The sequence below is a fragment of the Sphaerodactylus townsendi genome, linkage group LG12, assembly GCF_021028975.2.
Source record: "Sphaerodactylus townsendi isolate TG3544 linkage group LG12, MPM_Stown_v2.3, whole genome shotgun sequence".
Taxonomy (NCBI): Eukaryota; Metazoa; Chordata; class Lepidosauria; order Squamata; family Sphaerodactylidae; genus Sphaerodactylus; species Sphaerodactylus townsendi.
Genome location: NC_059436.1, coordinates 27,147,936 through 27,167,499, shown reverse-complemented (window position 1 = coordinate 27,167,499; position 19,564 = coordinate 27,147,936). Strand labels below are relative to the sequence as shown.

Below are 19,564 nucleotides of genomic sequence, written 5' to 3'. Positions count from 1 at the left end.
CCCCCCCCCCACCCCCCCCCCCCCCCACCCCCCCCCCCCCCCACCCCCCCCCCCCCCCACCCCCCCCCCCCCCCACCCCCCCCCCCCCCCACCCCCCCCCCCCCCCACCCCCCCCCCCCCCCACCCCCCCCCCCCCCCACCCCCCCCCCCCCCCACCCCCCCCCCCCCCCACCCCCCCCCCCCCCCACCCCCCCCCCCCCCCACCCCCCCCCCCCCCCACCCCCCCCCCCCCCCACCCCCCCCCCCCCCCACCCCCCCCCCCCCCCACCCCCCCCCCCCCCCACCCCCCCCCCCCCCCACCCCCCCCCCCCCCCACCCCCCCCCCCCCCCACCCCCCCCCCCCCCCACCCCCCCCCCCCCCCACCCCCCCCCCCCCCCACCCCCCCCCCCCCCCACCCCCCCCCCCCCCCACCCCCCCCCCCCCCCACCCCCCCCCCCCCCCACCCCCCCCCCCCCCCACCCCCCCCCCCCCCCACCCCCCCCCCCCCCCACCCCCCCCCCCCCCCACCCCCCCCCCCCCCCACCCCCCCCCCCCCCCACCCCCCCCCCCCCCCACCCCCCCCCCCCCCCACCCCCCCCCCCCCCCACCCCCCCCCCCCCCCACCCCCCCCCCCCCCCACCCCCCCCCCCCCCCACCCCCCCCCCCCCCCACCCCCCCCCCCCCCCACCCCCCCCCCCCCCCACCCCCCCCCCCCCCCACCCCCCCCCCCCCCCACCCCCCCCCCCCCCCACCCCCCCCCCCCCCCACCCCCCCCCCCCCCCACCCCCCCCCCCCCCCACCCCCCCCCCCCCCCACCCCCCCCCCCCCCCACCCCCCCCCCCCCCCACCCCCCCCCCCCCCCACCCCCCCCCCCCCCCACCCCCCCCCCCCCCCACCCCCCCCCCCCCCCACCCCCCCCCCCCCCCACCCCCCCCCCCCCCCACCCCCCCCCCCCCCCACCCCCCCCCCCCCCCACCCCCCCCCCCCCCCACCCCCCCCCCCCCCCACCCCCCCCCCCCCCCACCCCCCCCCCCCCCCACCCCCCCCCCCCCCCACCCCCCCCCCCCCCCACCCCCCCCCCCCCCCACCCCCCCCCCCCCCCACCCCCCCCCCCCCCCACCCCCCCCCCCCCCCACCCCCCCCCCCCCCCACCCCCCCCCCCCCCCACCCCCCCCCCCCCCCACCCCCCCCCCCCCCCACCCCCCCCCCCCCCCACCCCCCCCCCCCCCCACCCCCCCCCCCCCCCACCCCCCCCCCCCCCCACCCCCCCCCCCCCCCACCCCCCCCCCCCCCCACCCCCCCCCCCCCCCACCCCCCCCCCCCCCCACCCCCCCCCCCCCCCACCCCCCCCCCCCCCCACCCCCCCCCCCCCCCACCCCCCCCCCCCCCCACCCCCCCCCCCCCCCACCCCCCCCCCCCCCCACCCCCCCCCCCCCCCACCCCCCCCCCCCCCCACCCCCCCCCCCCCCCACCCCCCCCCCCCCCCACCCCCCCCCCCCCCCACCCCCCCCCCCCCCCACCCCCCCCCCCCCCCACCCCCCCCCCCCCCCACCCCCCCCCCCCCCCACCCCCCCCCCCCCCCACCCCCCCCCCCCCCCACCCCCCCCCCCCCCCACCCCCCCCCCCCCCCACCCCCCCCCCCCCCCACCCCCCCCCCCCCCCACCCCCCCCCCCCCCCACCCCCCCCCCCCCCCACCCCCCCCCCCCCCCACCCCCCCCCCCCCCCACCCCCCCCCCCCCCCACCCCCCCCCCCCCCCACCCCCCCCCCCCCCCACCCCCCCCCCCCCCCACCCCCCCCCCCCCCCACCCCCCCCCCCCCCCACCCCCCCCCCCCCCCACCCCCCCCCCCCCCCACCCCCCCCCCCCCCCACCCCCCCCCCCCCCCACCCCCCCCCCCCCCCACCCCCCCCCCCCCCCACCCCCCCCCCCCCCCACCCCCCCCCCCCCCCACCCCCCCCCCCCCCCACCCCCCCCCCCCCCCACCCCCCCCCCCCCCCACCCCCCCCCCCCCCCACCCCCCCCCCCCCCCACCCCCCCCCCCCCCCACCCCCCCCCCCCCCCACCCCCCCCCCCCCCCACCCCCCCCCCCCCCCACCCCCCCCCCCCCCCACCCCCCCCCCCCCCCACCCCCCCCCCCCCCCACCCCCCCCCCCCCCCACCCCCCCCCCCCCCCACCCCCCCCCCCCCCCACCCCCCCCCCCCCCCACCCCCCCCCCCCCCCACCCCCCCCCCCCCCCACCCCCCCCCCCCCCCACCCCCCCCCCCCCCCACCCCCCCCCCCCCCCACCCCCCCCCCCCCCCACCCCCCCCCCCCCCCACCCCCCCCCCCCCCCACCCCCCCCCCCCCCCACCCCCCCCCCCCCCCACCCCCCCCCCCCCCCACCCCCCCCCCCCCCCACCCCCCCCCCCCCCCACCCCCCCCCCCCCCCACCCCCCCCCCCCCCCACCCCCCCCCCCCCCCACCCCCCCCCCCCCCCACCCCCCCCCCCCCCCACCCCCCCCCCCCCCCACCCCCCCCCCCCCCCACCCCCCCCCCCCCCCACCCCCCCCCCCCCCCACCCCCCCCCCCCCCCACCCCCCCCCCCCCCCACCCCCCCCCCCCCCCACCCCCCCCCCCCCCCACCCCCCCCCCCCCCCACCCCCCCCCCCCCCCACCCCCCCCCCCCCCCACCCCCCCCCCCCCCCACCCCCCCCCCCCCCCACCCCCCCCCCCCCCCACCCCCCCCCCCCCCCACCCCCCCCCCCCCCCACCCCCCCCCCCCCCCACCCCCCCCCCCCCCCACCCCCCCCCCCCCCCACCCCCCCCCCCCCCCACCCCCCCCCCCCCCCACCCCCCCCCCCCCCCACCCCCCCCCCCCCCCACCCCCCCCCCCCCCCACCCCCCCCCCCCCCCACCCCCCCCCCCCCCCACCCCCCCCCCCCCCCACCCCCCCCCCCCCCCACCCCCCCCCCCCCCCACCCCCCCCCCCCCCCACCCCCCCCCCCCCCCACCCCCCCCCCCCCCCACCCCCCCCCCCCCCCACCCCCCCCCCCCCCCACCCCCCCCCCCCCCCACCCCCCCCCCCCCCCACCCCCCCCCCCCCCCACCCCCCCCCCCCCCCACCCCCCCCCCCCCCCACCCCCCCCCCCCCCCACCCCCCCCCCCCCCCACCCCCCCCCCCCCCCACCCCCCCCCCCCCCCACCCCCCCCCCCCCCCACCCCCCCCCCCCCCCACCCCCCCCCCCCCCCACCCCCCCCCCCCCCCACCCCCCCCCCCCCCCACCCCCCCCCCCCCCCACCCCCCCCCCCCCCCACCCCCCCCCCCCCCCACCCCCCCCCCCCCCCACCCCCCCCCCCCCCCACCCCCCCCCCCCCCCACCCCCCCCCCCCCCCACCCCCCCCCCCCCCCACCCCCCCCCCCCCCCACCCCCCCCCCCCCCCACCCCCCCCCCCCCCCACCCCCCCCCCCCCCCACCCCCCCCCCCCCCCACCCCCCCCCCCCCCCACCCCCCCCCCCCCCCACCCCCCCCCCCCCCCACCCCCCCCCCCCCCCACCCCCCCCCCCCCCCACCCCCCCCCCCCCCCACCCCCCCCCCCCCCCACCCCCCCCCCCCCCCACCCCCCCCCCCCCCCACCCCCCCCCCCCCCCACCCCCCCCCCCCCCCACCCCCCCCCCCCCCCACCCCCCCCCCCCCCCACCCCCCCCCCCCCCCACCCCCCCCCCCCCCCACCCCCCCCCCCCCCCACCCCCCCCCCCCCCCACCCCCCCCCCCCCCCACCCCCCCCCCCCCCCACCCCCCCCCCCCCCCACCCCCCCCCCCCCCCACCCCCCCCCCCCCCCACCCCCCCCCCCCCCCACCCCCCCCCCCCCCCACCCCCCCCCCCCCCCACCCCCCCCCCCCCCCACCCCCCCCCCCCCCCACCCCCCCCCCCCCCCACCCCCCCCCCCCCCCACCCCCCCCCCCCCCCACCCCCCCCCCCCCCCACCCCCCACACCCCCCCCCCCCCCCCCCCCCCCCCCCACCCCCCCCCCCGCGCCCCCCCCCCCCCCCCCCCCCCCCCCCGCCCACCCCCCCCCCCCCCCCCCTCCCCCCCCCACGGCCCCCCCCCCCCCCAGCCCCCCCCCCCCCCCCCCCCCCCCCTTTTTTTCCCCCCCCCCCCCCCCCCCCCCCCCCCCCCCCCCTCCCCCCCCTCCCCCCCTCCCCCCTCCCCCCCCCCCCCCCCCCCCCCCCCCCCCCCACCCCCCCCACCCCCCCATTCCCCCTCCTCCCTTTTAGGCAGGCAATCATTTTTAAAGAGAGCTGAAGATGGCATGGGAGAGGCTACATTGGTCTAGACAGTCTCCCTTTTGCCCCACGGATCATCTCCGGTTAAGCGGGTTTCCAAAGTACTATCCAAAACTTTATTTTCCAGAGACAGCCGTGGGATGAGCATTCCCAGTACAGGCCAAGATGCTTCTTCCAGCTCCCTGAAAAACCTGTTTCCAGCCACTCCCCCAACCAAAATATTTCTCTAAAGTGAAGGACTGACTGAATATGGGTATGAGGACAACACCCCTTTCGTCTTCTACAGCAGGCTTTTGACTGGATTGCAGCAGGAACTCTCTTTCAGTCAGTCTTTGGAAAAAACCAAGACAGACTCCTCAGTACTGAGGGAACATTTGGGGGGGGGGGATTCTCTCAGCTCTCCTGATCATGCTGTCGTGGCAGCATTTCCTTCTCCTATCCCCCCAGGACTGTGAAGGAAAACAGCTAAACGCCGGCCACAAAGGGAGGAAGAAGGGCACAGAATTCTAGCAATGGGGGGAAATTAGCTAGTGAACCTTCCCCGATGTCACAGTTCCCCTCATTTGCTCTCCTTTTCCACTTAAGAGCTTTGAAATTTAACGGACACCACTTTGCCTGGTTTGGAGAAAAGATCCACAGAGGTCACAGCAAAGAGCAGCTCCAGGGGAAGATGGGAGCAGAGGCGGAGTAGGAAAACTGAGTCCAGGTCTTCTCTCGGCCCCAGGAGCTTCTAAGTCCGGACCTGGAACTTGCCAGCCTTGGTCATGTATTTGATCCCTTTGAAAGGTTTATACTTCTCTCCATACATGTCCAGTCGATTCACTTTTAACCCTAAAAGAACACAAAAAGGTAAACAGAGGATAGAGGAGAGCAATTGAAGGAGACAAATGCAGGTATTGTTATGGGCCCAGAGAAAATGTGGAATGTAAAATGCAAGTGGGAAGAGCACATTAAGCATCTATTTGCTTAACCTGCAGTTTAATCTGGAGCACAGCAAAGAGGGATGTGGAAATCAATACACTTGCCCCAACAAGAAAAACCTTTACTGTTCCTATTCTCTGTCACCCGGGGGCCCTTTAACAACTTCCAGGGAGTCCTGATTGAAGTGGCTAAGAAGAGAGGATTCTCTCAGTGATGGCACACACTTCATGGAAGATCTAACTACACTGGTCACTGGTCTCTTTATAAAGTGGGTGTTTCTGCTGGAAACAGACTGCCCACTTGTTCTCTAGTAATTTAAATTGAGGGATCAGTGGAATATTTATTTGCAAAAATTAATAGACTTTTTTCCTAAGCAGGAAAAATTGTTAAGGTTTATAGCATCTTAAAAAACCCAAATCCATGAAAAAAACTCAGAGAAATACAATGTAACCAAACAAATTATTTACAACTACATAACCTCCAAACCTCTATATGCCTGACAGAATATCTGTCCACAGAAGGAGATATGGGAAGAATACAGAAACAGCTTCCCAGTAGAGAGTGATATACAACTCCCCGTCCCCTACAAAATGTGTCTTGCTTCTGGTATAGTCTGGTCTGCTTCTGGTATAGTCTGGTCTGCTTCTTGCTTCTCAAGAAGAAAAGGATACCCTACTAGAATTAAGGACCTGGAAGCCTCATATGGGGAAAGACAATTCCTAAGGTACTTGATACCCAGGCAATAGAAGGCTTTTGAGGCCAAAATCAGCATCTGGAAACAAACCATTATCTGTAAATACTGTAAAGCAGATGTAATGTGTTCTTATGACCAGCAACCTTCTGGGTAAGCTGAAGGCCATTTATTCCTGCACTACTTACCCTGTGGCTGCTTGTTTCGCAGCACAGCTTTCCCACAGTTTTTTGTTCTCACGAGGATTTTACTCCTGCAAAGTGTCCCTAGCTGCCATTCTGCTGGCCCCCACTTCCTTGTCGTTTTCATGCAACCTCCCTTTGGGGAGGTTGCCTGCCACCTTTGTTTTTCTTTGCCTTCTTTGGTCTAGCATTATTTTACTAGACCATGTCAATCTTCTTTGGTCTAGCATTATTTTGCTAGACCATGTCTATTTTACTCAGTGTGAAAATTAAAAAAAGAAAGCCCTTCTAAACCTTCTGAAACTATGGCCTGAAGAGCGGGAGGAACTGCTGTGGTGTGGGCAGAGAAAGGCGGAAGGAACAAGAAACCCTGAAGAAAGCTAAACAAATGCTGATCTCCTTTACTTTCCCTGTGAAAGGAGCTTTCCGAAACTATGGAAATTCTCTAATCTGAAGGTGGAGTGACCGCTGAAGATGTGGAAATGTGAGTGTAACAGAGAAATCAAACCAGAAGGATCTGTAGGCTCAATGTGAAAGGGACTACAAGTGTGTAAGTGGGCAAAGTTTCCAAAATCTCTCCAAGGACAGCCCTATATAGATAGCATTCCAGCGGTCTAATCTGAAAGTTACTGAACCATGAATTAGGATAACCAAGTCTTTCTGCAGGGGATGTAGCTGGTGAATCAACCAAAGTGGATAAAAGGCACACTTGGCTAGTGTATACAGTATAATCCAGGAAAAATGCAGGTCCAAGCTCCAATAACCCACCCCCCTCCCTGAAAGGAATGTACAGGTCCATCACAGATGGATATTTTCCTAGTAAACTGGTCCATTGACTCCCCATAACCATAATCAACTCCCTACCATCATCTTCCCAACCATCATCAACCATTATCTAGAAGAAGCTTTGGTTTTTACCTCTGTGTCCCTCTCTCCCCCATGCTACATTCTTACTGGGATCTGATGAGAAGAAGACATGGAACCAGGCATCATCAGCACCACAATCTCCCATTGTATTCCCCTTGTAAAGTCACAATAAATAAAACATCCCTCAATTCTAGGCCCACGTACCAGAAATAGCCAACTGCTGTATTTTGAAGTGAAGGTTGATAGTGGGGTTCTCATCAGGTTTGGAAGCACCTGCTTGGAGACTCATTGTCCCCTTCAAACTTGGTAACTTTTGGGGGTTGATCTTGCCCACATCCCAGGATAGCAGCTTCAGAGGGAGAGAAGGGAGGAAGGAAAACAGGTAAAAATAGCATGAGGGCTGCTTCAGGAACACAAAGCAAACCAACATGGGTTTCATTCTGCAAGAAGGCTAGACTGGTGCTTCCAATGTGCACAAAGGAAGTAGGGCTGTCAGATCCTCACCCAGGAAGGGAAAACTTAATTTTATAGCTCTAGGCACAGAACAAGCAAGATTTGTGACAGAGGTGTAACGAATTCCAACATTTTTCTACAGTTTGAATGCAGCACACAAGGAGTTAAGGAAGCACAGCTTGTGATTGGATGGCTCCTAGAAGCAGAGTTCTTACATCAGTGTGTAGCGAGTTCTGTTCTGTTCAGAGTGTGCTAGTGAACAGATGAATGCTCAGATACCAGGCAGTAAAGCTCATAAGAGTTGTGGGATTCTAATAGAGGAAACAGAGGAAATTGACTTTCTGAGGTCTCTTCTGCACATGCAGAATAATGCACTTTCAATGCACTTCGCAGCTGTGTGGAATAGCAAAACCCACTTGCAAACAATTGTGAAAGTGGATTGAAAGGGCATTAAAGGGGTCTGAGAGATTGAAGTAATTCCTGCTCTGGAAAGCAATGAGTGGGTAAAACATATCTAGTGAAGGGATTTGGACTAAACATATGAGTGGAGTAAATATATCTAGTGAAGGGACCTTAAAGTCTGTGTGAGGAAAAATTGTTTCGGAATATTTATCAGAGGGTAATCTAAGGACTTTCTAACTAAGAAAAAGGAAAACTGAATACTGAATATTATTTCACCAATACTAAAGTGTAAGTATTTGTGTATATCAGCCTGAATGTAACATCTTAAAGGAATTAAACTAGGGAACTGAATTAGATTGTAACCAAATACAAAAAAAGTTACAGCCACAACTGGTATATAATAACGTTTTAACTTACCTGCTTCAAATTTCTCGTTATTTATTATTTTGAGAAAACTTTTTCTGTTCCTGTAAATAAAAACTTCATTTTTCTTCTTTTAAAGTCTTAAAGCCTCTGGTGCCTAAGTTTATATTTCTGACAGAAGGAAAAGGGTTTATTTTGTGTTTCTTCAGAGCAGATCTCTGCCTGGCTGAGAGGTGCCGGCACCAAACAGCAGAAGAACTTTTTAATTTTATTATAGAGGTGGGAAAGTACAAAGGGACATATAAAGTAAAATCATAATCACACTACTGTTTTATTTTAACAGAGAACAAAGGGACTGCTCAATAACAGCCTAAACGGATAGGTGTAGGAGGTTAAGAGTTCGTGTATCTAATCTGGAGGAACCGGGTTTGATTCCCAGCTCTGCTGCCTGAGCTGTGGAGGCTTATCTGGGGAATTCAGATTAGCCTGTACACTCCCACACATGCCAGCTGGGTGACCTTGGGCTAGTCACAGCTTCTCGGAGCTCTCTCAGCCCCACCTACCTCACAGGGTGTTTGTTGTGAGGGGGGAAGGGCAAGGAGATTGTAAGCCCCTTTGAGTCTCCTGCAGGAGAGAAAGGGGGGATATAAATCCAAACTCTTCTTCTTCTAATTTTGGAGGGAAAATCTCCTTTAGACACTTGTGAACAGAAGGAACGCTCCAGGAGGCAGAGGTGTGCAGGTCAGTTTGGATGCTAATGTCTTGTTGTCTCATTCTCACAATGATTCCCTGTCCTCAGATGAAGGGAAAGGGGTGGCAAGTCAGCAAAGTCTTTGGCTTCCTCTCTCCCTCTCCCTTTCCTCCCAGGCAGAGCTTCAGGGAGTGGCTCTTTGGCCTCTCTCTTTCTCTGCCTTCCAATACTAGATCTGTTTCCTGTTTCTTTCTTTGGTATTCAACTCATTTCCCTTCACAGTTTATTGTTTGTTATGAAAGTTCCAAGGCACTGCTATCACTTATATGCAATGAGGGCATCTCCTGCTCTTTCTAACTGCCTCAGTTGATGACATAGTCATGTGTGCACCTACAGTAGTAATCCCCACCAATCCTCCTGCCTGGAGGGCAAAATAAGGCCAAATTCACACTGCCCAAACCAATGAGAGCACCACTTTCTAGTGACTTTTCCCCATGCTGATTTGGTATGTGGCTACCCCCATCTCACCTTTGTAACAGGATCAAAGGTGTGTGTTCCCTGAGAAGGTGTGAGGGTCATGTTGAGGACACCTTTTGGCATCTGGCTGGTAACTGTCACCCCTTCCACAGTCTTCCCCATCGTCTGTTTGGGACCCACTGTGATCTCGAAGCGGCCCAATGAGTTGCTGTCTCGGAAACTGATGTTGTGCTTCATGTAAACAGGGATGGCCACTAGGCTGGAACAGAAGAGGACGAGAAGAAGGCAATTGTAGCTGCATCAGCATCAAGCTGCATCCTTACCTGCCTGGACCCATCTAGCCCTGCTTAACACTGAGCACAGAGATGCAGCTATGGCTAATGATGCCCTATCATTAAGGAAGATGAACCCTTTCCCACTGCCTGGCTACAGCAAAAAATAGTATTCCTTCAAGGGCAGAATTTTATAGTCATGTGCTTCTTTCTCTGTCAATGTACTGGATATTCACTGTCTTGCCATGCAATTATTAGGTATATGACATCTTAAGAACCCTAGATTTCTCATCTAAAATTTTTTACACTTCTAGCCCTTAGGAATATAAAAGGAGAAGACTGTAAAAGACTCTCCCACACACAGGCTTTTCACTTTAGTTCCCAATGTATCAGCAGTTGCTTCAAAGAAGCCAGAAAGGCAATTGAATTTCAGAGGGCAAAGGAGAACAGCTTCAATGTCCTGGATAACTCCCTCTAGGTTGTCATTCTAGTAACCCCCAGTTGCTTTTATTCTTTGCCAAATCTTGTGAAAACCAAGATCGTAGAAACAAATTATGCAAAATATGCGAATATGTGAAATGTACAATGTACTGTAGCAAGGAAATGTGGGTCTCAATAGAATAATCTGGATATTTGATGTGCTGATTCAAGATTTGGGACTCAAGCAGAAATAAATCTAAGCCTAGGGAACATTCAAGCAAATACAACCAATTAAAATCAGCTGATATTTTTACTTTTAATACTAAAATAACAAATATTGTTGAACACAAGTGTTCTGAAAAAAATCAAGGCATAGAAGTGTCAAAATTTGGCAGGACTAGGGTTGAGCAATACCTAAAATATTCGGTAAAATTCAGATTTGGTTTTTTGGTCATAAAATTATCTGAATGCCTAAATAAGATTAATATCATATTTGTTATACTCTAATATATTCGGGTCCGTCTTTTTTGGTATTTTTGGGTTCTGGCCTGTAGAGGGTGCATTTTTAAAGCTAGCAGCACCAAAATTTCAGGATATCTTTCTGACGATACCACCCAGGTTTGGTACAGTTTGGTTCAGGGGGTCCAATTTTATGGACCCCCAAAGAGGGTGCCCCATCCCCCACTGTTTCCAATGGGAGCTAATAGGAGATGGGAGATATCCTTTGAGGGTTCATAAAATTGTACCCCCTGAATCAAACTTCACCAAGCTTGAGTGGTATCATCAGGAGAGTCTCCTGAAGATGCCCTGCAATTTTGGTGCCACTAGCTTAAAACATGCGCTCCTGACAGGCACTCCAAGGCAAGTATTAGGGGGATTCTCTGGAAGGGGGTTGGATTCTTTAGGGTTTTTAAATTTCTTTAAACATTGCTTGGAGGGAATTCAAGAATCCACTTTTGGGGGTAGAATCCCTCTCCTCTCTTACCAGCATGAACCTGCACCCTGTGGATCTTAAGATCCACTGCGTGCAGGCTCTTGCTGAGGAAGGGGGGAAGCAGTAGCATTTGAGGATTGTTTAAACCAGGGGTAGGGAACCTGCGGCTCCCCAGATGTTCAGGAACTACAATTCCCATCAACCCCTACCAGCATGGGCATAATATATTCAGGACGAATATTGCCCGAATCTGCCACAATTCGGCCCAAATAGATTATTCGTTTCATCCGAATCACCAACCCTAGACAAGACCCTTAATACTTTCAACTTAAAATTTATCAGACATTTTCTAAACTGTGTCTTATGAAGCTGCCTGATACAGTATCAGAGCACTGGCAGAGGGTATCCAGGGTCTTACACATGGAAAGTATTTCCTCAAGACCTGGTACTTGAGATTCTTCATCTGAAAATGTTAACGACTGAACAGGGGACTTTTTATAGGCTCTACCACTAAGCTACAGCCCATCAACATTTAAGACATTTGAAATTTATGTGCAGTTCTTAAATTTATGACACATTCCAAACTAGTCAAGTAGTCTATTAAAACAACCTCATTTAGGATTATTGGATTAGACTGGAGTGTGTGTTGCTGTACACATCTTGTAGTGAAATGATTTCTCATCGCACAGGTCTTCTTGCTAATTTCCATTTTAATGGAAAACATTTTTACATTTGTACTCTGTTATGCTAAGAGGATAATCTACCAGTTACTCCAGACCGAGTTTCAGCTGAGAACTCAACCATATAGGAAAGACAGTTGTTGACTGCAGTCTCAACAAATGTCTCACCCATCACCCTGTTGAATCACAAAAGAGAAACTCTACACTAATGGGCACCCATGTATTTTTTAAAAAGGAAGGCAAGCTGCTGGCAAGCCTGCTGCTTATATTTGATCGTAGGCTGAATGTGAGAAATTAATTATTTGTTTCTTTTCAACCATATTTTTAGATGGGGCAGGAAGAAGAGTCACAAGACACCAAGATCCGTTACTTTGATTCTTACTTCTGAGCACTGACATGATAGGAAAGCAGGCGGAAGTTCCCGTCAGGAGGGATGAAAGACAGAATTCGTTCTGATTCCCAGCGCTTGAAACGCACACAAGGGTGGAAGCTGACATCATCTAGCAACCTGGGATTCTGAAATGAACAGTAAAGAGGCATCAAAACACTGCTCAGCAGATCATACCCAGCTATTCTCCAGCTCAAACAGAGTTGCCCTGACATTGGGATAATGTATTTTATTCCACTCCATTCTGAAAACGTAAGCTCTCTTCCCTTCCTCTTTTAAGCCCTATCTTGCTTCTCTAGCCCTCACACACCGATCACTATTGTTCTATCTGCATCTCCAGAATCTACTAAACCCTGCACTTTCCACAACAGTTTACTGCTTCTGCCCTCCCTGCATCCTCTGTCACAATAGCCTCAGAAGGTCCACTTGATGAGGCCCACTCCATTTTCAGCAGCCCTTTACAAACTCTTTTTTACTTACCATAAAGGACAGTGTAAGATCTGGCATCCCAGTCAGTTTCACGCAGGCATCAATCACCCCCTGAATTTCAGCTGTAATCGTGGAACCTGCCTCAGGAAAGAAAAGCCATGTGGATCATGAAGGAAACCATGAACCTGACAGAATCTGCTATGGACAAGAATAGGTGGAGCCTACCAGTCTGGTGGCTGCCATTCAAAAGGTACATTAAAGAGCAATTGACAAAGCTTTTTGCAGGAGGGCAGAACGCAGGGGATTTCAAAGACACTGTGGAAATATAACATCTTTACCTGATTTGTCAATGATGGCATCTATCTCCTCAATCACGTCAAAATAGGCTTCATTGTTGGTGTATTTCACACCAGTCCGTCGCCAGGGTACCACAGACAGCTGCCCAGTGGGGAGTTGTTCTCCTACATTGGTGCTTCCTGAAATAATGTATTACTTATTACATTTCGTAATTCACCCTGCCTCCAAGGAGATAAAGATTGCAAAGATGACAGTCCCCACCTTCCTTTCATTCTCACCATGCATCCAGCACCAAGTTCTACCCATATCTCCAGAGCATTATTTTATGTGAGCTAGGTCTGGCTGCAAAAGAGCAATAGGACCACAATCACACAAGGGGTTTCATGGCTGAGCAAGGCTTTGAACATGGTCTCCCTAGTCCAGCATGGTGTAGTCATTAAGAGCAGTGGACTCTAATCTGGTGAACTGGGTTTGTTTCCCCATTCCTACAAATGAAGCCTGCTGGGTAACTTTGGGCCAGTCAGTTTTCTCAGAACTCTCTCAGCCCCACCTACCTCACAAGGTATTCAAACTATTTTGTGGCCCTGGATTAAGTAAGCTGAAATACAGAGTTAATCCCCTTAACTAATCAATACATTTTTCCCTGGTTCAACTCTGATAACACGGCCCACCAAACAAAATTAAAGAATTGTGTATCAAGGATTCCAGGAAACCCAAGATGTGAGACTGTGCCCAGACAGATAAGGCCCCTTAGATTGTGCGCTTCACAGAATGCCCTTCAGGAACAAAAGAGGTCCATTAATTCACCTGTAATTGTGTTGACAACTGTTCGCAAGATGGTGGGTGGCTTAATCAACTCTTTCAGAATGTTGGATTCTGTAGCCAATGGGAATCCATTGTCCAGCATCTCCTCCAGGACCTCATAGACCACCACAACATTGTCCTTGATGACTACTTCAGAGCAGACTCCAAAATAATCCTGTGAAAAGAAACAAAAATATTAACCAGCCTAAACTGAATGCTCTGAAGCAAAGTGAAAAGGTCTCCTTCTGGGAGCAAAACTAGAATTGTCATGAGCTAAGGGAAGACAGCCCTCCTTAGGTAGCAGATGTTGTGTCTCATTAAGGGCAAGCAACAGATAATCCTATCCATTGTACCATAGTTCAGGGCAAATTTCTCTTGCTCAAGTTGTGGAGAGAATTTTGTCACAGCCAAGAGACCCAAGTTCCCCCCGGTTATCTAACCCAAGCTTTAGCGAAGCTCCCATCCATTTCCAATCACATTTTTAAAGAACCTTTCCCTGGATTGTGTTCTATGTTTATTTGCAAGTGTGGTAAATGGTTTATACTCCAGAAGTATAGAGACCTGAATTCAGATCCCTGCTTTCTAGAAAGTTCACAGGCTGACTTTGGACCCAGTTATACTCTCCCACCCTAACACACCTCAAAGGATAGTTTTTGGGAGGATAGAAGGAAATGGAGGAAAGAATAACTGTGCCTTCAGCTCTTTGAAGGAAGGGTAGAATATAAATATATAGGCAGATGGGCAGGAATGAAGTATTTGGATTTGCAGCCTCAGGCACCAAAATGTTTTGGGTTAACTCTGAATGTAGCACTGCCTCCCCCATCCCCACCTGCTCACAAACATCAGGAGCTGTCTTCATCTGATAAAGACAGGAAGCCCCAACGGTAATTGGAGGAGAGCAACCAGGCATATGAATAATGAAGGAAGCCTGGATAAGGGATTTTTTCCACATTCTATCTAGCTGAAGGCTCATCAGGTTACAACTCAAATTCTGTCACTGTTCCTTACTTGTCAGGAAGCATTTAGCCAGAAAGTTTGTCATGAAATGGGCCCCAATGATGCTCAGGAGGTGGGAATTGTAAGTTACAGTAAAGCAACAGAAGTCCCAAATATTTTAAAATCATGAAATGGAATTTAACTTTCACCATTTTTAAACGCAACAAGTGTCCAAGCACTCATCACCTCAGGAAGTCCTTGATCGTAATGGTGGGGACAAAAAAAAAAGTTTCTTGGAATATTGCTTCCTTGTTTTTATTTGCATTTCTCTGAGAGGGACAGACCCCTAAGAATCAATGTGATCTAAGACCCAGGGCATTAGAGCCAAAACCCCAAGATCAAATCTGCATGCAGCCCTTGGTGATTTGGGGGTCTTTCTCACTCACTTAAATTACACACATTTGCCAGAATGAGGTGGTTGAGTCCTGAGATGATAGAATGGACTGTACCACTTCAGACTAGTGTGAGCTTGGACCAGTCACCTACTGTCAGTCTGACCTCCCTAACAGGGTTGTGGGGATAAAATGGGGGAGAGGAGAATGATGGAAGTTGCCTTGGGACTCTATTGGGGAGAAAGGCAGGCTATACATTAAATAAAAATAAAAGAGTGTACACAGGTAATCATGCTCCCTTATATTAGAAAACCCTACAAATTAAAAAAATGGCACATTAGCGAGAAAGATTCTAGCCTAGATTTTTGCAATGTGTGCAAGGAACCTATTAATGTAGGGGAGCTTCAAAAATAATGTAATCCCTGCAGTCTCAAGTAAAGCAAGCCATTTAACACATTTAACGCAAAGTTAAAAACAGGAGTGTCTAACAAGAATGACATGGGGCCTCTGAATGGGGCCTCTGCAAAAATTTAAAACTCAGACCTGACATTTTTAAAACTATTGGTTCGCCACTAGGTGTGGTTTGCCACTAAATTGAACAGTACAGGAGAAGAGTATTGTCACTTTCTCCTTCCTATGTTAAATAAGAGCTTAAGATTCATGCTTTCTAGAATCTTCATTCTTAGGGCTTGTACAATCCAGTTTCTTCTTCTCCAACAATTCTGTTTCTCCTCTCTTTGGTGTTGAGCTGTACAACATTCACGCTAATCCATACTATGGTAACCTCCAGGCTGGACTAATGTAACCTATTTTATGACAGGCTGCTCTTGAAAACACCACCTAAACAACAGTTGGTCAGCAGCTAATCTGCTGACAGGAACTTAGCATTTTTAACACAGTGCCCCGTGTTAATCTTCCAAACTGAAGGTGCTTGGTGTTCACTTTCATGACTCTTCATGGCCTTGTACGTTCACATTTTCAGAACTGCTTCCACCCACATGTGCCAATCATTAGACCAGGGACTGTTAGTAGTTCCCACACTTAGATCAGTAAGCCCCATCACACCTTGGCAGGCTCTTTCCCTATGGCAGCACCTGTGCTGTGGAGTGGATTTACCAAGGAAAATCCCAACTTTGCACAGATTACAGAGGCTCTGCAAAAATCAAGCTCTTTTACTGTGGCCTTCAGTAGCCCATGAGTGAATGTTCTGGCATGCTACCTCATATTTGGATTTTGATGTGATACCATATTTGTTTTAAAATTTAATGTGAGCTTCCTTGACTCCTACTGATGAGGAGAAACACAGGATACAAATATTTTAAATAAACCAACGTATATTCTGTGCCTTCTAAAGAGCAAAGAATGTGTTCAGGCCTCATCAGGCTATTTGGCTTTTGAGGGAGGCAGGTAGTTCCTAGTCACACATTCCAGCAGACCTACGCCTAGCAAAGCTCCTCAGCCCCACTCCACAAGGATATGTTGAAAACCTTACTTTGCCTGTGGTTAGTTCTGATTTCTGCCCTATAGATAGGTACTCAACCACAAAATTTGCTGTTACAGGAGAATATGCACACAAACGGAAGTGCAGACAGAAAGAAAAAGTCAATAGTGGGGTCAAAATGCCAGGAATCGTGAGAGGACCGTAGGTCTATAACACCTCAAAGTACATAAAATAGAACAGAGACCCATGTATAGCAACAGCTTGTGGTGATAATATTAGGTTTCTAGCCTTTATGTGCTAATTTAATAACTATAGAAAACATGAAACTTTATATCCCAATTAACTCCATATTGAATAGAATCAAATTTCCTTATAAATTCTAGTTCAGTACTTCCTGCAGGAAATGATGGTATACACTGTGCAAAAACAAGTCATCTGTCTCCATCCACACTTAAATTTAGATCTTTCTGCATAGAAATTCAAGCTGGGAATATGGAGTGTTTCATAAATCACATGAAAACAGATCTGGGTTGGCTACTCAGTTTACATTCATAAGAAAGCTGCAGCTAATTCTGCCCCCTTAACTAAGTGCTTGCAAACTGATGTTGGTGACACGCGTATGTTATGGTTTATTTTAATGGTGTATTCTTGACTTGCATGTACACTTGAAAACAGCACTGTGCAAAAACTGTAGTGTGTGAAAGTACCATAAATTTGGTTGCTGTGTGGTTTCCGGGCTGTATGGCCGTGTTCTAGCAGCATTCTCTCCTGACGTTTCGCCTGCATCTGTGGCTGGCATCTTCAGAGGATCTGAAGATCTGGCATCTTCAGAGGATCCTCTGAAGATGCCAGCCACAGATGCAGGCGAAACGTCAGGAGAGAATGCTGCAAGAACACAGCCATATAGCCCGGAAACCACACAGCACCCAAGTGATTCCGGCCGTGAAAGCCTTCGACAATACAGTACCATAAATTAATATGATGTTGGCACCTACCTGAAAAGTGTCCACAACCCGATGAAGAAATTCAATGACAAAAAGCGGTGGCACCTCAGTCTGGATCACAGCTACGAAGAAGATCTTGTGCCGATAAACACTCAAGAGATAGTGATGAGGTGTGGGGATGACAGGAGGCACATTTTCTGCCTCTGAGGCTCGTTCCTGGGCCTCGAAGAAGTAGTCACATACTGAGCGACTGACCACACTTTTCCAGTGCTTCTCCAAAAAGATGTCCCCAGAGGAATTAATCAGGAAGAGGCTGTGAATCATGGCTGGTCCAAGAGGAGGGCAGATGATAGAGACGCTGTGCCAAACCAAAACAGTATTTGATGGAACTTTGAGCCTAGAGAGAGGCCCTGACAAATATAATCTGGAGAGAGCAACAGACCTTTGTGGGCATTCAAGATGCTCACTTGGTGGCTAAACTACAGAGTCAGATTTTTAAAATTTACAACATTGGGCTGGTTTGGGTGGGGGGAGCAAGGTATTTCATAGCGGTACTACTACTAAATGCCTTCTTTATCCAACTGTCCTCAGGTAATCTCCAAATCTTCCACACCCCAACACTTCTATCCCCTCCCTGCCCAAGGGTAACTACTGAAAGACTCTGACCCTCAACCACTCCCACCATTAGCCTTCTCTCCAGGATTTTCAACACTGTTTTCACCCTCCTCCTTCATTCCTGAAGGAATGCCCCAGCCTCCCATCAGGAGCAGACAGCAGCCCCGCAGCACTCCTGACTACAACCTTCTATCTCTCCACTGACATAATCTGTATCACACCTGTCCTCTGTCTATCCTAAAACCTCCCTGACAGCTCCACAGGCCACAACCCCACTTCCACAAGAATCTTCTAAACACCCTCCAAAGGTTCTGCCCGCCCAAGCTATCCATTTCTCCAGGACACAGACCCCTAACACATGTGATGCCTGTTATTTCTAAGCATCCCCAATTACAATGTATTTAACCCCAGAGCCAATTTCTGCTGGGATTTCTGGACCACCCAGCCCATTACAAGCCCTCATGTTTCCAGAATCGACAGCTTTCATCAGACCCAGTTATCTCCTCCACGTTCTGCCCAAGAGCTTCCATAGGCCTTACGCAGCCTACTACACATGTCCAAGTGCAACCACCACCACCACCCTGCGTTATTCCTCAAATGAATGCAACTCTTTGTATCTACAGAAGCCCAAAGTGAATGCTTGGCTACAAAGCATCCTTCATGCAATTATTCAATCACAACTTTAAGATCTGGATCTGCACACCATCCAGCCTTTATCTTCCACTTCTTATCATGCAACCTGCCTGTCTCCAAAATCCCCTAATCAGGGGTGGGGGGCCTTCAAGATCTGTGTGTGTGTGTGTGGGGGGGGGGGGATTGGCTGCATTTGCCCAAACAGACTGGGAGCAAGTTGAGCTCCTGTAGCACTACCAGTGTCTTGGGGCTTTGCAGACAAAAATCTGCTTGCTGACCAAAACAGCCTGGGGATCCATTCTTTGGAATGCAGGCCAGGGGGTGCCTATCCCTGCCCTAAACCCCAACACCTACTTCGTGGGCTTACTCTTACTAAACCTTACCATCTTCAAGCAGCTCATTCTGAACCCAAGCATTATTAATCCTCTACCTGCCTACCCCGTTTCCCTTCCTCTGTCTCAAACGCTTTCATACACGGACCCCCAAGCTGCAGCCATCAGCCCCCTAACAGCCCTGCAGCTTGCAATCTCCATCTTCTCCAGCACGCGCATCCTCATTCCCAGCCCCATCATAACTCACCTTCCTCCTTTCACCTGGTGCAGCAGCTAGAACCCGATTCACCGCCGGGAGGGGGGTAATCGGCACCGCCCACTTATGCAAACCCGCCCCCGTGATTGGCGAGCAGCCGGTATTCTATCCCCACCTGCCTCAAGTAGCATCGATCGCTTCGGACTGTCAAGAATGGTGGCAGTGGGTGGGCGGGCCGCAGTTTTCCGGCTCCAGCCTCTGATAGGCTGGAACGAAGGGGCAAGAGCTGTTTATCTCTTTGAGTGGCCTCCCAGGCGGCAAGTGAGCATCGAGCGGAGGTCTTTGCGGAACTGAGATTGGTTGCGCGGGTTTCTTCGGGAAGCTTGTGCAAGATTGGGGTCAGGTCGCCGCAGGCGCCTTAGCAACGAGACTTCTCTGCTGCCCAATGGCTGCCTCTGGCCGCCTACGCGTTCGAAGCGCATGACAGTCAGCTGCAGCTGAGCATCACCCCTAGATGCCACACTGTGTTAATATCTGTGAAACAGCTATTGATATGA

The 19,564-nt window shown here is 54.6% G+C and overlaps 1 protein-coding gene across 2 annotated transcripts; it reads right to left on the bottom strand.

Annotated features, from left to right (window-relative positions):
• Positions 1–4,224: 4,224 nt before the first annotated feature.
• Positions 4,225–19,268, bottom strand: AP3M2 (adaptor related protein complex 3 subunit mu 2). Of its 2 annotated transcripts, none has more exons than XM_048513531.1 (9): positions 19,059–19,268; positions 17,283–17,589; positions 13,522–13,693; positions 12,756–12,893; positions 12,469–12,554; positions 11,983–12,116; positions 9,346–9,553; positions 7,113–7,257; positions 4,225–5,078 (listed from the first exon to the last, which is right to left on the bottom strand). In XM_048513531.1, the coding sequence occupies exons 2-9, from the start codon at positions 17,553–17,555 to the stop codon at positions 4,978–4,980; spliced, it is 1,257 nt and encodes a 418-aa protein (XP_048369488.1). In that variant the 5' UTR covers positions 17,556–17,589; positions 19,059–19,268; the 3' UTR covers positions 4,225–4,977. The 2 variants fall into 2 exon arrangements, with proteins under 2 accessions (XP_048369488.1, XP_048369489.1); XM_048513532.1 differs by lacking the exon at positions 19,059–19,268 and adding an exon at positions 17,953–17,956.
• Between the last annotated feature and the right edge of the window lie 296 nt (positions 19,269–19,564).

Bases quoted from the DNA above. Each gene is read 5' to 3' on its own strand.
- AP3M2 (XM_048513531.1), bottom strand. From the start codon at position 17,555: ATGATTCACAGCCTCTTCCTGATTAATTCCTCTGGGGACATCTTTTTG. The intron at 7,258-9,345 runs GTGAGATGGGGG...CTCCCTCTGAAG, and splicing joins CCTTTGATCCTGTTACAAAG to CTGCTATCCTGGGATGTGGG. The intron at 5,079-7,112 runs GTACGTGGGCCT...GTGTTCTTTTAG, and splicing joins ACAGCAGTTGGCTATTTCTG to GGTTAAAAGTGAATCGACTG.